This window comes from Seriola aureovittata, chromosome 14, assembly GCF_021018895.1.
Source record: "Seriola aureovittata isolate HTS-2021-v1 ecotype China chromosome 14, ASM2101889v1, whole genome shotgun sequence".
Classification (NCBI taxonomy): Eukaryota; Metazoa; Chordata; class Actinopteri; order Carangiformes; family Carangidae; genus Seriola; species Seriola aureovittata.
This window is the reverse complement of record NC_079377.1, coordinates 2,121,456-2,136,974: the sequence shown is the minus strand read 5'-3', so window position 1 is coordinate 2,136,974 and position 15,519 is coordinate 2,121,456. Positions and strand designations below refer to the sequence as shown.

The 15,519-nt window shown below is 39.8% G+C and overlaps 1 protein-coding gene across 1 annotated transcript; it reads left to right on the top strand.

The window, feature by feature from the left end:
• Positions 1 to 3,631: 3,631 nt before the first annotated feature.
• On the top strand, positions 3,632 to 10,389 carry chchd1 (coiled-coil-helix-coiled-coil-helix domain containing 1). Its single transcript, XM_056395548.1, has 3 exons — positions 3,632 to 3,959; positions 6,997 to 7,115; positions 9,377 to 10,389. The coding sequence occupies exons 1-3, from the start codon at positions 3,821 to 3,823 to the stop codon at positions 9,485 to 9,487; spliced, it is 369 nt and encodes a 122-aa protein (XP_056251523.1). The 5' UTR covers positions 3,632 to 3,820; the 3' UTR covers positions 9,488 to 10,389.
• The last annotated feature ends 5,130 nt before the right edge of the window (positions 10,390 to 15,519 follow it).

The window sequence follows — 15,519 nt, the reverse complement described above, 5'->3', positions numbered from 1 at the left end:
ATGTTGCACAAGCCGCTGGTTTTATAACATCAGTTTAACAACTAACCGTTGTTAGTGACAACCTCTTTTTGACAACCCTGCTTGAAAACTCTTTTCGACGGTACAGCTTCTTCACAATATTTTTAAAAAATGCTATGTTTTTTATCCACAAAGAACTTGGATACTGCCTCATTTATTCCTGTTGACCTGATCCAGAATGCTGCAGCAGGAGTGCTCACCACATTCAATAAAAGAATCCATATAAAGCAAATTTTAGCATACCTAACCCACTGGTTAGTTATGTTTTAGAATTTATTTTAAAATTCATTACTTTTAAAATGTGTCTAGGATTGGCCCCTAATTATATCTCTGATATTCTAATCCCCTTAAGAGCCTGAATGCAGCCTGAGGTCCTCCAGCAGAGATCTATAACTCTGAGGTCCAGGCTAAAACCAGGACAGACTGAGCTTTTGCACTCAGGGCCCTTTGGCTGCTGGAGACGATCAGTCACACTTCATCCACTTCAATACAACAACACTTCCTGTCTTGAAAGTCACATGTCATTATTTTAACCAATCAGAGGCTAAAGGGCTTAGACTGAGGTAAATACAAGGAAAACTAGAGAGATGGATTCAGGTTACTGTAACTGATTTCTAAAGATGCACGTGTAAATATTTAAGTGTGTAAATATGTAAATAATATTTGAATAAACATAAATATGTAAATAGTCAACCTTAAAAATAAACATTTCGCTTATATGTCTCTATAAAGCTATTGCCCTTGTGTCTGTGCTATATAAATAAAGTTATTATTATTAAGGTAAGAAAAGGAAATGATCTTGATTTGTTGCAGCTCTACTGGTGCCTGGATGTGAATCTAAGGCAGAAGTGTCAAATCAATGCGGATAAACTGATCCTGGCACAGTATCAGGCCCATATTTCTGGCAGTGCAGAGACAGCTGTGTAGAGCAGGTTTCCTCCAGGTGAAGAACGTGCAGAGACACAGAGAACAGCGGCAGGAATGTGCCACCTCTGGAATCTCCCAGACAGAAGGTGAACAAGAGAATAAGCTGTGATTCGGATGAAAAAAGTATTTTCTCAGAGGACATCTAAAGCAAATCAAATCAATGAATTATTATTATTATTGATTATTCAATTAAAGTGACAATAATCAATGTTTAAAGAGAATTATGAATCTGCAGCTCACCTTAGCTTTACACAGCTTATGGGGGGGGGTTTCAGCTCATAGTTTATCTGTGTGGACACAATTTTACTGTTTGGGTTCACTCTCACCACTCTCACAGCATCCGTTTTGTTTTCAGAGAACAGGCTGTAAAAAAAGCCGCAGTCCACTTCCAGCTTAGCAGCAAACAGCAGACAGACAGTCAGAGAGCTGCTGGTGAACACAGTGGAGCATTTAGCAGCTAAAGAGGAGCTGGTGGAGACCAAACACAGAGCGAAAAGAGAGGAAATATTAGACTTAAATTCATCTGGTTGACACAAACACTGCTCCACATGAATGATCCTGTTGCTCTGTAACTGCTGGATGTGGAAATGAAAAACTGTTTGATAACAGTGTGTGAAAACACAGGTGAAACGGGGACTTCCACTGTATTCTTACAGAGGTAAAAGTAAGTGTCATTACCATATTTGATAGTTGGTCTATTTATTATTTAATTGTAACTCATCTCTATGAATGGTTTGAATGGGTCACAGTTGTGAGCCAGTGATCTACAGTGCATAGTGTAACAGAGCAGTTTTGTTATTTTAGCCTATACATATCTGTCTGAACTGGAAACATCAGAAATGTGAGCGCCACGATGTCAGAGTGTGGGTGTGATGTTTCTTCAGATGTTATAAAGTTGAATCTGAACTCATTTGACATGGCACCAACTCTAATACCTGCTGACGCTGCAGCCACGTTGAACATGCCCTCAGACACAGGCTGATGTTATGACTTGCCCTGCATTCTCCTTGAATGTCATGTAGCCATAGGCCAAGTGCCAGAAGAACATAGAGCAGAGGACTCTTTCCACAGGAAACTGTGCACAGTCTTTTCACAATCGCTGTCACCGATAAAGCACTCTAACACCTCTAACACCATGGAGTGATATGAAATATATTGCTAAGACACTGCTTCCCTTTTGGGCAGATTTTTCTTATCCTATCCTATTACCTTCTGCTTTTTTAATTGTTTTTGATATATTATGGCAACAACAGTAGTCTCTCCTTTTTAAATGATGAAAATGAAGATGTGTGCGTCATGTCTGTTGCAGTGAGATCTCGGCCTGTGTAAAAAAATAAGGACGATGAAATGCATTTATGTCCTTATGTTGTATGGTGTTCAAGAAATGTATATATGTTTATGTACATATACTAATATTGTACACATACTGTATTTTATGTAAATATGTATTCATCCCAAAGCCTGTCAGTCAGTATATTTGTTGATATTATGGACAGGAGAGTCCAAAAGTCTGAGACCACTTTTCCAGGAAGGGAAGATAGCCATGTTTAAAATGATGAGAAATTAAAAAGAAAAACATACACTGTTGCCCATAAAGTTGGAATAATTTTGTTTTCAGACACAATCCTCTGTTTATTCCTGTTCAAATGCATCAGTAATCACTTCTGACCAGGTACAATTTTTACATTATGTGTCCAAATTACCCGGGTGAAATTAAATAAATCACATTGTCACAATCATTTCATGGAAAGAGGTAAAAAATATTTTATTCCAACTTTATGAACAACAGTATATATAACCATATAGAATTTTTATATGTATGTTGTTATAATAAACTTGCATATATAAATGACATAGGCTATATATCATTAACAAGATGTTGTACCATATAAAAATGAACCATATAACATGTACAACATACAAATTACAAACAATCATATATGTTATAAACTTATATCCAGAGAATGTATATATGTGATAACAATATATCACCTAATAAATTACATATATGGCAACATAACTCTTGATATAGGGACGTATATGTTATATATTACATTTCTGTATGGGGCTGTGCACTGTAATGATCAAAGTTAATATTTCATTATGACAAAATGGGATTTTGTAGGACAACACTCTGCATCAATACCTGAATTAAAAGACATCATTCTATATTGTATATTGCAGATATTATATATATCTTTTTCTTCACATTAACACAAATAGAGATTATCAAAAAATCATAGATCAAAAAACCTCCATTATTTTTTTTTTCTTTCATCCATTTCAAATCCATTACCTGTGGTGATTTATTTATTATTTAAATTCATTCAAGAGGAGGAATTATGGATTAGGGAAAACAAGAATTTTGTCTTGGGTTGAATTTACAGTTGATGATAATAAGCACTGTGAAAGTAAAGCTGGGACATATCTGTGCTTTACCAAACTGAAACTAGGATAAAACAAGTTTAAATCAGATTAAAATAATGCCTTTCCATATGAAGTTCTGCATTGAAATTTGGAATCTCAGGTAAGATGTCTTGATGTTGCATGTTCCAATATTAAATGATTTCCATCTTTTTGCTCTCCTTTTACAGGTGCTGCTCATAACTAGATTTGAGAATTACGACAGCACCTGAATGCGGCAGTGGCTGGAGGAAGCAGGCTGCACGTTGGTTTTACGACAGTGACTTGCCTTTTACGGTGAAACATGGCGCTGCCCAGAAGAACTCGGTGAAGGAGTGCGGCATTGAGGTGAAGACTGTCGGTTTCTTCTTCATCTTTTCTATTCGCTCACAGTCTCAGCTGTTCCCTCCTTCAGCTTCCCGCCACGCTCAGCCACAGGTCGTGAGGAGCAGGTGACAGTTCAGGAGGCAACATGGCGGCGCAGGGAGGCATCTTGTTCCAGGAGAAGGTCAGCAGGCTTCTCAGTAGACAGGACGGTAGACCTGTGCTGAAACCCAACAGGACGCTGGCTCTGAGAGATGCAGTTGCCAACCGCAAACTCAAGAAAGGAGGTAGGAATACAGCGAAGGAGAGGCCAGTGTCCTCAGAGCCTGTGGTTGTTCTCATTCATATTGTTGACCGCAGAGAGACAAAGATGCACCACGAACGACTATGTTAATATAAGTCGGTCAGACAAACACACTGTGTGAGATACAGTTGTATCACGATGCACAGATAGATGTGGTTTATCAGTTTATCATAGATTAACAGGGGCCTGTTTCACAAAGATGTTTTTGACTGGTCTGTAGTGTTGGTCCAGTCTTCATTCTGCTCATACATTAGTCTAAGTAAGTAATCAAGTAAGTAAGACTGCAAGTATGACTGTTTAACAAAAATAAAGGCCAAAAAGAGACTCCGTACCCCCAGACTAACTTAAACCTAAGACCAATGTTACCGTGGTAACAATCACTGACACAGGCGCTGACCACTAGCACCACAACAGCAACAAAAAACAGGAAACAATGTCTCATAATTAGTGGTTTGATAACATTGTTATGGGAAGAACAGTGCGAAGGGAAATAGTGTTAGTGTTTCACTCAGTACTGAATTTCCAAAATAAAACGTTCTTGTAACTGTTGATTCCTTTAAAAACAACATTTCCTGCCGGGGTAAATAGAGCTCAGTGGTTGGATGTGGTTTCTCGGTCGGCCATTATTTTATTGTAAAAAAAAAAAAAGTCTTAATTTACCCAGAATTCATTGTACCACAGACCAGTTTAAGATAGTCAAGAACTAAACTGCTTTGTGCGTTGTGCGACAGAGGAATTGAGATTCAGTTTATCTGAAGTCTGACTGTTTGTTCTATCTAAGCCACAGTCTGTCTTTGTGAAACTGGCTCCCATAAGAATGTTTCTGTTATAGTGAATGAACACCTGTCGACTCAAAGGTCCTGTGAGTCCAGTATTTCCCTGAAGCCATGCTGGTCCAACATGTTTACCTTCTTGATGTGATTAACAGTGGGGGTCTGCAGGAAGTTAAAGAGCTCTCATTTCCTCAGTACAAGTGTTATATTTAATTTACCATTTTAGACTTGAATATTTCCTCGATATTATAACTTTATAACTTTAGTTACACAATGAGTGATTGTTGTAAAACCTGTCCTGTTTTTCCAGACATTTGACCTTAAATTAATTACTTATATTTTTAATTGGTTCACCCATCTAAATAAATGTCAATGAATTTACACTTGTTTCACACTGGGTAAATAATACTTGATGATCATCCTGACTGGTTTATTGATATCCTTCATACTTTGGTATTAAAAATTAAAATGTAACTTGGTGAAACCCTAACACAGCTCATTGCATTGATCATCAGTTTGTTCATCTTACATTACATCTTCCCATACATTTGTGACATTGTGATAGATAGCAAATATGAAATATCACTTTACGGCTAGTGTATTCCCTCTGGTGTGGACAGAGGAACAGGAAGTAAGGGTTGTTAAGTTGATTAGAGTACAGTGATTGGCTCTGATATCAGATCCTGGGACGTCCCTACAAACAAATTTTAAAGAAGGTAAGAGGTGCAGTGCATGGTGCCCTGGATCTGAATGAACACATTAGGTAATAGGAAATAGTACATGAAGACAGACAGGGAAACAGGAAAAGCTCAAAGCAAGTTATTTGGCCCTTTTTTGCCTTTTATTAGATGGTAACAGTTGAGATAGACAGGAAAGGGGGAGAGGGAAAAGGGGAATGGCATGCAGCAAATGGTTCGGCTGGCCTGGAGTCAAACCGGGGGATTCGCTGCTTGCTGCTCGCTGCTCAGGGCATTTGAGCCCATGTGGTATGTGTCCCACCTATTCGACTATCCCCACCATCACCCCAACATCACTACCTCTTTTTTTCAGAGTTCACTCGTGTCAGCATCATAGGACACACATTATGGAGATCACATACACTGTGAATGTGAGATACACAGGGAACAGCATATGGAAGGCAACATGCGTTTAACTGAAGAGAGTGTGGAGCTCCTGTACGGGCTGCAACAGTTGAAAACAAACGCCCCTCTTTTCCTACCCACCTGAAGTGTGTGGTGTCAGTTTGGGCCTGAATGCATCAGTGAGTTGTGTAGTCCTTCGGCTCCTCGTGCAGTCAGGAGACGTGCACATGACGGTTCCTCTTGTGTTCTTCTGAGCACAGCTCAGCCACAAGTGTTTTCGTAACTGTCTGGTTCAGGTGGAGTTTTTAGGTTGAATTCTTCCAGATTCTGACTGAATCAGCTTAAGACCCAACCACACTGATCCCCTCCAAATTTGAGACCCATGATACAGTATAATCTCCTAACAGCCATACTACAGTGGTATATTAGGTACACAGGATCAGGCCCAGTAGTGATTTGGGTGAACTAAAAAAAGATGTCCATCAGAATACAGCTTTAAATGTCGCCATACAATCTCCCTGACAAAGGAATGAGCTGGTTTGGGTTTCATGTACACAGCCAATAGAGAGCTTGTTTGAGCTGGGCAGTTATAAACAGGATTTGCCCATTTCCTGGGTTCAACTGCCCTGCACTACAGCAACTTTTCATTTCCTCTGACTGGAGCTGTCTAGAGCCAGTGGTCCTCCAACAGGAGGGGGGCAGACAGTGGCTGGAGTTTTATTTGGGCTAGATGTGAGTCAGCATCTCATGGACTTAATTTTCTTTTAATAACATGTAAAGCTGAACAGAAGATGAACTTGTCTGACCCTTATTGTCATTTAAACATTGATTATGTTCTATAAATGAAACTGCAGGTCTGTGTTTGTGGTGTATTAACCTACTGAGAGTGGTATGTCTCCTTGACAAACCCATCTTTGGCCAAATAACAGCAGATTAATTAACTACACATGAGTAATTAGTAACACTTAATTAAATACATGGCTTAGAAAGGGCTGCTTTGTGGACTTCTAGTTTATTACCTATAAATCTGTTGTATCACACCTGCAGTCTCAAACCAGCAGTCGTCTGTTTAAATCGTTCACCTCCTGCAGCTCGTTAACACACCGTTAATTATGGAAGTTCTCAAAGTGGATTAAAGATTAAACTGAAGCTTTTCTCTCCGCAGAGGCCACCTGTGTCACAGAGATGTCCGTCCTGATGGCCTGCTGGAAGCAGAACAACTTTGTGGACGGTGTGTGCTCTACGGAGACGAAGGCCTTCTACAGCTGTGTGGAGGCGGCTCAGGTGCGTTCACATCAGCCCTGAGATGACCTGTAAAAACCTTTTCTAATGCATACTGGGAAATAACATGTTCACAGGAAGTAAAAGGTTATTAGTACATTAAATCATTTTTGTATCACAATTTTTTCTTACATCTGCACACAGTATATGGGAAAATGGCAATCATTTGCAAATTGAAATAATCAGATCAGATCTCTGCTGTTGACTCTGTGTACACTGTTGGAGTGGAGCTGACTGTGCAGCAGACTGTATAGAATGTCATTAGGCCAGTTAACATACAACAGGGTCCAGCTGTTTCCTGGGAGGAGGCACAACAAAATCTCCTCTTCCTCTCTCACTCATAACTGTGTGCTGCACAATCTTCCCTCCTCTGCGTTTCCATCTCCACATAAAGTAACATATCGAGGGCTGAAACCTACTATTTTATAATTGATTAATCTGTCCATTATTTTTTCAGTTAATTGTTAATTGTCTGTAACATCAGAAAATGGTTGATAATGCTCATCATAATCTCCTCAAGCCCAAGGTGACGTCGTTAAATTGCTCGTTTTGTCCCACCAACAATCCACTGCCTTTCCTCAAGCAGGAAAAGCAGCTAATTTTCATATTTCAGGACTTATTTATTTATTTATTTATTTATTGTTAGAGGCACCAGCGCCTCTAAATGAAAACAAACTGGAGCAAAGACAAATCTCAAAGGAGCACAGTTATTTCTGCACAGCACAGAATCTGTTCATTCCTTTCAAGCTTTTGAAATGATCCAATCTGACTCCATTGTCAGATCTGCTTATTAATCAGAATCCTTTCAGACCTCTTGTTGAGTCTATCTCAGTTTATCTCAGCTTTAGAAAGTTAGCACCATTAATGACCAACCAGGAAAACAAAAAACACAACCTCCGAGAAAAAATGAAGGTGAAAAACGCTTTGAGTTATTAATGATTAATCAGTTATTAATCAATGTGTGGGTGTTTTTATCTGCACGACAGTCAGTGTTGATAATCCAGAACCAGAGGATCGCTGTATTGAAAAACCAGTCATTGAAAATAATGCAATTAAATAGATCATAAGAGACTGTAAACATGAAGAACCTACTGAAGTTAACTTTTTTATACTGAAATTCATTCCATCATTTCATGTTCTACGTTAATAAAGCTGCAGGAGAAACTGGGCCCTAAAACAGTTTCAGCTCACAGACTGGAAAAAGGCATTTCGCTGATAACCTCCACACCTTTAAATATTATTGTATTGATTTGATGTTTTATTTTATGTGATCAGTATGTTTTTATTTGATTGCACATAATGATTAATGATTTTAAGATTAGAAAAGAAGCTTTTAACAGAAGTACATACTGTAGATTGTTGTATTGTCAAATGCTGCTGTGGCATGATATGGATCCAGGATTTAAATAGTGTTCATTTAAATTAAGATTAATTAAGTGGTGTCTAGTGTTATTTGTCCTCTATTGTTAGATTTAGTCTTAATTCTGAGATAACAAGTCCATGTTAGTTTAAATCATATTCAGTCAACTTCACCCTTATTTCATTTTTAGTCAGTGTTTAAGCGACTAAAACCTTTAGTCTAGTTTTAGTCAAGACCAATTAATCAAGAACTGTTAAGTCTTGAAAGATGCTACAACATTAGCAAATCCAATCCAATCTAATTCTTCAATACGAGTCAATCAGAAAGTAACCAGAAGTAAGAAAACCCTTCAAAATCAAGAAGAACCTTGTACAACACCCCCACAATAAATCCCATTTTACTGTTCAGTATCAGTGGAGAGGAACAATACAAAAAACCTTGCAGTCTTCAGCACAGTGCAGCAGAGCAGAGCTGCTGTGGATTCTTAATGTGTCAGGTCTCAGTACCTGTGCTGACTCATCACACTCAGGATCGTTTCCTTGGTCAAATCAAAACAAATGACCTTGTCGTCACCACTGCAGGTTTCCTACAGGTTCCTGAGCTCTTTTACCTTCTCATTACACATGTTTTTTGTCATTTCGTCCAACTGGTCAGCAGGTATCACTGATTGTTACCATGGAAACAGCTGTGAAACTATTTGTGAGTTAGTATATCCTCAACACCGACAAGGCTGGACACATGGAGAATGTCTGCCTCTCCCCTCATCAGTCATGTTTGAGTGTCTGAGTGGTGAAGCTCGCTGCTACTCTGTGCTTCAGATGTGCAACAGTTTGCTGCTTGTACTTTAATAAACACATGCACTCATTGAAAAGCTCTGGTAACCACTCCTCTTCTTCTTCAACAGGCTGCGATGAAGAATAAATCTAATCTGACCAGCATGCAGGGAGGACGTCTGCACCCAAAACAAGCCACAACCCTGCTGAAGAGATACCCCAACATACGCACCGAGGTCTAGGAAGCCAGCTGTTCGAATGCACGTGTTGTATGGACTCAATGTGGCTGCTGGACTGAGTCATGGAACTGGGTTTCCTCACTTTAAGGTGTTGTCAGCTACTGTATGAATGAACAACGCGGTACCATATACATTTATTAAATAAATTAAGCAAGGAGCAGAACACTGAGAAGGCAGATTTCAACACACACACACGCAGACCAGTTTTCTGTTACAGCCTTTGTTTTCACAACACATTGTGTTTTATGGTTTGAAACATAATGTGACTTTCTCCTCGTGTCCTGAATTGACTCTGATGAAAATGACGCCATCTTGTCTCAACCCAATTTAGCAGAGTGGTCTCATTCAGAGCAGAGATGTTATTAGTGGATGTGATGGAATTATTCGTCTTGGGTTTCATGGCTCCTGGCCGGGAACTTACCATTATCACTGAACGCCGAAATGACTCATCACTCCTGTGGAAGCTGAGATGGTGGTTAACATCAGCCTATCAGACAGACAGGGTCACATGGATCACCAATAAGCGAAGCTCGTTGTGGTTGGAATGGATTTAAACAGTTTTTGATCAAATCATTCATCAGTTTTTTTCATTTTCTTTCTTCCTCTGATTGTGTCCCAGTTCCAGACTTTACAGAGTCTGTGGTGTGTTCACACTCTGAAGTTACAAAATTCAATAAACTAAAAATAAAAATTTGTATGACTTTTAAGAAAATGCAGATTTTGGAGTGTGCCATTGATGTACAAGATAAGAGCAACTGACAGCTTCATTAAGTTCATGGAAAATATTTTTTTTCTTTTTGAAGTTTAACTGAAGTTCAACGTTATTCCAAAGTCTGACTGTTGAACAGTATGTCTCTGCATGTACTGTGACCATTTTGAAATAAAATTGGACAGTTGTGTTTGAATATATGGTTCGATAAATATCTTGTTAGGCAGAGTGTGAATTATACAGTGACAGTCGGGGGGGGGGGGGGGGGGGGGGTTTAACTACTTCCCCAGGGTTTAAGGGAACCCAGTCCAGTGCAGGCACATGTACTTTAATATTGTTCAATTACACAACAGTGTTTACTGAAGTTAGATAATATACGAGATTTTATATTGGTAATGAAATGACAAGCCAACATTGGAAACAGAAGGGCGCTATCAGCTAGCTAACATTAGGTAGCTAAACTGTAACTAACATTAACATCCATCTGTAGACACTTAACACACTCTAATTCAGAAACTTTGATGGTAAGAAAGTAAAGTGTATTAAACAAGCCAGATAGTTAGCTACTGCTACTGACATCTACCAGAGACTTGAGGAGGAAGCCACTGATGTCATGAAGCAGACAGACGTTACAGTCCAATTTAGGGGTGTCTAAAATCGTATCAAGATTCTTCCAGGCATGAATATGAGAAATATATTTAATTTTTATAATTACAGGAAAGTAGGATATATAAATATCCCAATATAATATAATGAATATAATATAATACATATAATTTATAGGCACCTTTCATGGCACTCAAGCACACCTTACAACACAGTAAGAGAAATATACAGCGACAGACTAATCCAACAATATTAATATTGTCTAAAATTAATGTGATTGCATGGAATGGAAGCCTGGAGTCAAACAAAATAGGGAAGTTTGAAGGGGTGTGTAAGGTGGGATTATATTACAGGTGTCTTGTGGAAGTGAGTTCCAGAGGTGAGGGGCAACATGGCTGAAGGCTCTAAAGCCCATGGTGGTCAGACAGGCAGGAGGAACAGTGAGATTAATGGAAGAGGAAGATCTAAAAGTACAGGCAGGTGTGAAGTAGATCAGAGAGATACAGAGATGCAGGTTGTGAAGTGACTTGAAAACGAGAATCTTGAAATCAATACAGTGTTTAACAGGAAGCCAGTGCAGTTGCTTTTGTTGTTCTTTTGAAGCACATGCACACTCTCTCCCATGATGTAGTTCACTCCCTTATGATAAAGGATACTGCTGATATAATTAGGCATAGCAGTATAACAGGTGTAGTTATTAACTGTTGCTTAGCCTCTGGCACTGACCCCACGTTTTTAACAATTAAGCCTTTGCTCAAAAACAATAACCTCCATGCTAAATGTTTTAATTAGTATCAGCCAATGGTATCCTGAATACCAATGAGATTCTTGATCCATTTCAACCTGGGTTCACAGCACATGACATGGTGATAAATGACTCTCTCTTGACTCTGGGGAAATGTCATCTTGGTTTTATTAGATCGTTGTGCTGCCTTCAACACTGTGGATCATGGCGTCCTTTTGATTCATCTCAAATGGTGGGTTGGTTTTAAGGTTACAGCACGAAACTGGTTTAAATCCTGTCACACATATACCGATCAACCATAACATTATGACCACTGCAGGTGAAGTGAGTGACAATGATTGTCTCTTTACAATGGCACAGTGGGTGGGAGGTATTAGGCAGCAAGTGAACATTTAGTCCTGGAAGTCGATGTATTGGACGCAGCAAAATGGGCGGCATATGGATCTGAGCGACTTTGACAGGGCGCCTCCAAAACTGCCGGTGGTTAGTACCAACCAAAAGTAGTCTAAGGAAGGACAACTGGTGAACCGGCGACAGGGTCATGGGCGCCCAAGGCTCATTGAAGTGCACGAGGAGAGAAGGATAGCCCGTGTTGTCCGATCCCACAGAAGAGCTACTGTAGCACACACTGCTGAAAAAGCTCATGCTGGTTCTGATAGAAAGGTGTTAAAACACACAGTGCATGGCAGCTTGCTGTGTATGGGGCTGCATGGCCACAGACCAGTCACAGTGCCCATGCTGACCCCCATCCACCGCCGACATCAGAACTGGACCATGGACAAATGGAAGAAGGTGGCCCGGTCTGATGAATCACATTCTCTTTTACATCATGTGGACAGCCGGGTGCGTGTGCGCTGCTCACCTGAAGAGGAGATGCTTGGGATATTCTTTTTTTTTATGCTTTATTTTCATTAACTAAATGGAAGTATAAGGACAATTATCCAGTTAGCTTAGACTGTGGTCATGCCTCATGGATCCTGTCATATCTTGTTATATCATGTCATGTCATGTCATAACATATCATATCATATTATATCATATCACACTAGAAAGTGGACTATCCTGAATTCCTAGTTGAAGTACATTCACCTGCTACCCTTACACTTTGACTCAAATATGATTTTGAATACAGGACATTTACTTAGAAGTCAGAAGTAACAGACCTACACTGGCATGAGGAAAGTAAAGCTACTTCCCTGTTGAAATGACCTGAAATCTTTTGGTCACATGCCCATATATGATCAGGGGTCTTTTCATTCACAAAAAAATATATTTCAACACTAAAGTAACACAAACACTGACTCATGTGGATTTTTTTTTGTACTTTTTATAAGAGCTTGGCTATCATCCCCCCTGCTTCCAGTCTTTGTGCTAAACAGGCTTAACTAGATTTAGTGGATACAGATAGCAAACATAAAATTCATATCACTGCCATCAGCTTACTGGAGAAGACAAGAAGCCTGTTTAAAGTTGGACTGTTCTTTTGATGTTTCATGCTTTTTTATTGACCTACCTCCCATTTTAATTCTTTCCCACGGTTCTTGGTTCCACACTGTGTTTTCTTGCACTCAGTTTGTTTCTGGCAGAAATATTGACGTTGTGCTAATGATGTAAGTGTGGATTTGGCTTCATGTTTTGTCTGAAGCGCAGGAAGGATTTTGTGCTATGTTTGCACCCACCATTGTCAGAATGTGAAGCTTTTGCTGTGTCCCCGTTTATCTGCCCGTCATTACAGCGAACCATTTCCCCGCCCTGCTTATCACTTCCTCCCAAATGTCTAGACCGCAGAGGAAACTCCATCACAGCCCGCAGCACATCACTCACTCACGCTTATGTCTTCAGTTTATTCACTCCTTCGTACCACATTGAACAGGTTTTCATTTCTCCTTGTTGTCTATGTAAAGCTGAGTTGCTAAAAGAAGATGATTAGACTGATGTTCATCTCACAAAACTGTAAGTTCATGTTCACTCTAGCACCACTGACAACAAAATATCAGGATAGAATTTTTATTTTCAGATACTTACGACTGGTGCCCCCGAACATACACACACCACACCACAAGAGCAGTTTACAGTTTAAATCTCACACACCGTGGAAAAAATGAAGGGAATGGGTCGCTCTAGAATTATTGATATTGAATAAATGAATGAATGACTTTTTCCACCTTGGTGGTTTTCAGCTCTATATTTGAACCAGATGAAGGATTTTAGTCGTCGGACGTCTGGATCTGAAGTTATCAGAGAAACAAGCTGAGGAAATGTTAGACAGCTCAGCTCCCAGCTGCTGGAGACGTCCTGTCCTGTGTCACTGAAGAGCGTCGATGAATCTCTGAGTTTTAAAGGGAAACTGCTTTATAGGTGTTTCTACTGGTTTGAATCCCCTGGTGTGTTTGTTATGGAGAGGAGGACACCTCTGTGCAGAATTCAGCTGCTGCTAAAAACCTGCTGAACGTCTGCTTCATAAGTTATCAGAGAAACAATCAGAACAAAGGTTAGCATCAATCTCAGCTCCAACTCTTCCCTGAGTCTCTCTCCTCCGTACAGCGTCGCTCAAACTCTGACTGTAAATGTCAAACTGCTTCATTCAGTGTTTTTGACGGTCAGAATCAGCAGGTCTGTTTGATTTCCTGAACACTGACACTGAAGGAATCCAAACCGGGAGGTGCTTACTGAAATAGCAGTGAGGACAACCACTCCCATGATCCCACGCTATTTCATGACGTCACCCAACAACGTCTTTGGTTATTGATTTGATTGAGAGAGCGCTAGAGGCAGAAGTTACAGACTGTGTTTAACAGAACTGTACTGATTTATCAAACAGACACTATCTGTTGATTCTGTGTCCATTTCCGCCACTGCATCAATTTCAAAAGTGGATTCATCAGTCATGTGGAGAATGATTCAGCCAATAAAAACAGTCTTATGAGGCCTTAGAGGAGAACCATCAACTCTTAACTTCCACTTCTGTAATCTCCTCTTGGGTTTGAAGGCTACAGGTTTATAAATGTCTGCATTACAAACTGGAGGTGTTGGTATTTAGGAGGCAGGGAAGGTCTAATGACATGCTATTGAGTTGCATTATGGGGAATGTAGGATCTAGTGTTTTGCAGCTTGACTCATAGGAACTAAAAGTCAGGATATGACCACTCTGTCATAAGTCGAACAACTTTATGTTAGTACAATATTAAATCAGCAAATTACTCTCTTATATCCATCCTTACATAAGAGAGGACATAGGTCTAAACTGGGCCGCTGCACATGTGTAATGTGACCCACTACTGGTGAGGACAAATACAGATACGAACCCTAAGAATACAACACCACTGGCCTATTGTCGGTTCTGTCGTAAACATGTCAGGCTGCAGACATTCACTCCAAGTACTGACCTGCAGAGCTGCACAAGATAGACACTGATACATAATAATACTACACCCAGATCTAAATCTACTCAGTATTGTATGTATTGTTCAGTAGCAGTTTATTTGATTTACCCTCCAAAACGTTTCAGTAAACAAGACATGAAGCTAATCACTAGCAGCCTTTGAAAACCATCTCAGGGCCCGGGGGTGTTCTGTGTTTTGTTGGGCCCCTGTAGAGGCCTTGTTGGGATTTAGTCACAGAAAATTCTCAGCTGTTTCAGCTGGATCTGTGAAAATGTTGCTATCTTTGACGTTCATCTCCTGAGTCAAGAAAGCATCTGAGGGCTAAGCCCCAAGAGGCGCTGAAAGGTTCTGATAATACAATCGAGATGGAGCTTTATGATCATCTGTGTTTTTGAGAGATTACCAGAGAAAACAATCAGTCTCTCAGAAGTGACCCATTGAAGCGCAGCCAATCAGGAGTTATTATCTGGAGAGAAATCATGGCCGTGCTCTGCTTATCTCCATTTGACCTTCAGCCTTTGGGCAGTGTGATAGTGACAGGACTTTATTTTTATTTTTATGAATTAATAATTAAACAGTAGACCTACCACAG

Excerpts from the sequence above, each read along its gene's own strand:
- chchd1 (XM_056395548.1), top strand. The coding sequence starts at position 3,821 with ATGGCGGCGCAGGGAGGCATCTTGTTCCAGGAGAAGGTCAGCAGGCTT. Across the intron at positions 3,960-6,996 it reads CCGCAAACTCAAGAAAGGAG|AGGCCACCTGTGTCACAGAG; the intron begins GTAGGAATACAG and ends TTCTCTCCGCAG. Across the intron at positions 7,116-9,376 it reads GCTGTGTGGAGGCGGCTCAG|GCTGCGATGAAGAATAAATC; the intron begins GTGCGTTCACAT and ends CTTCTTCAACAG.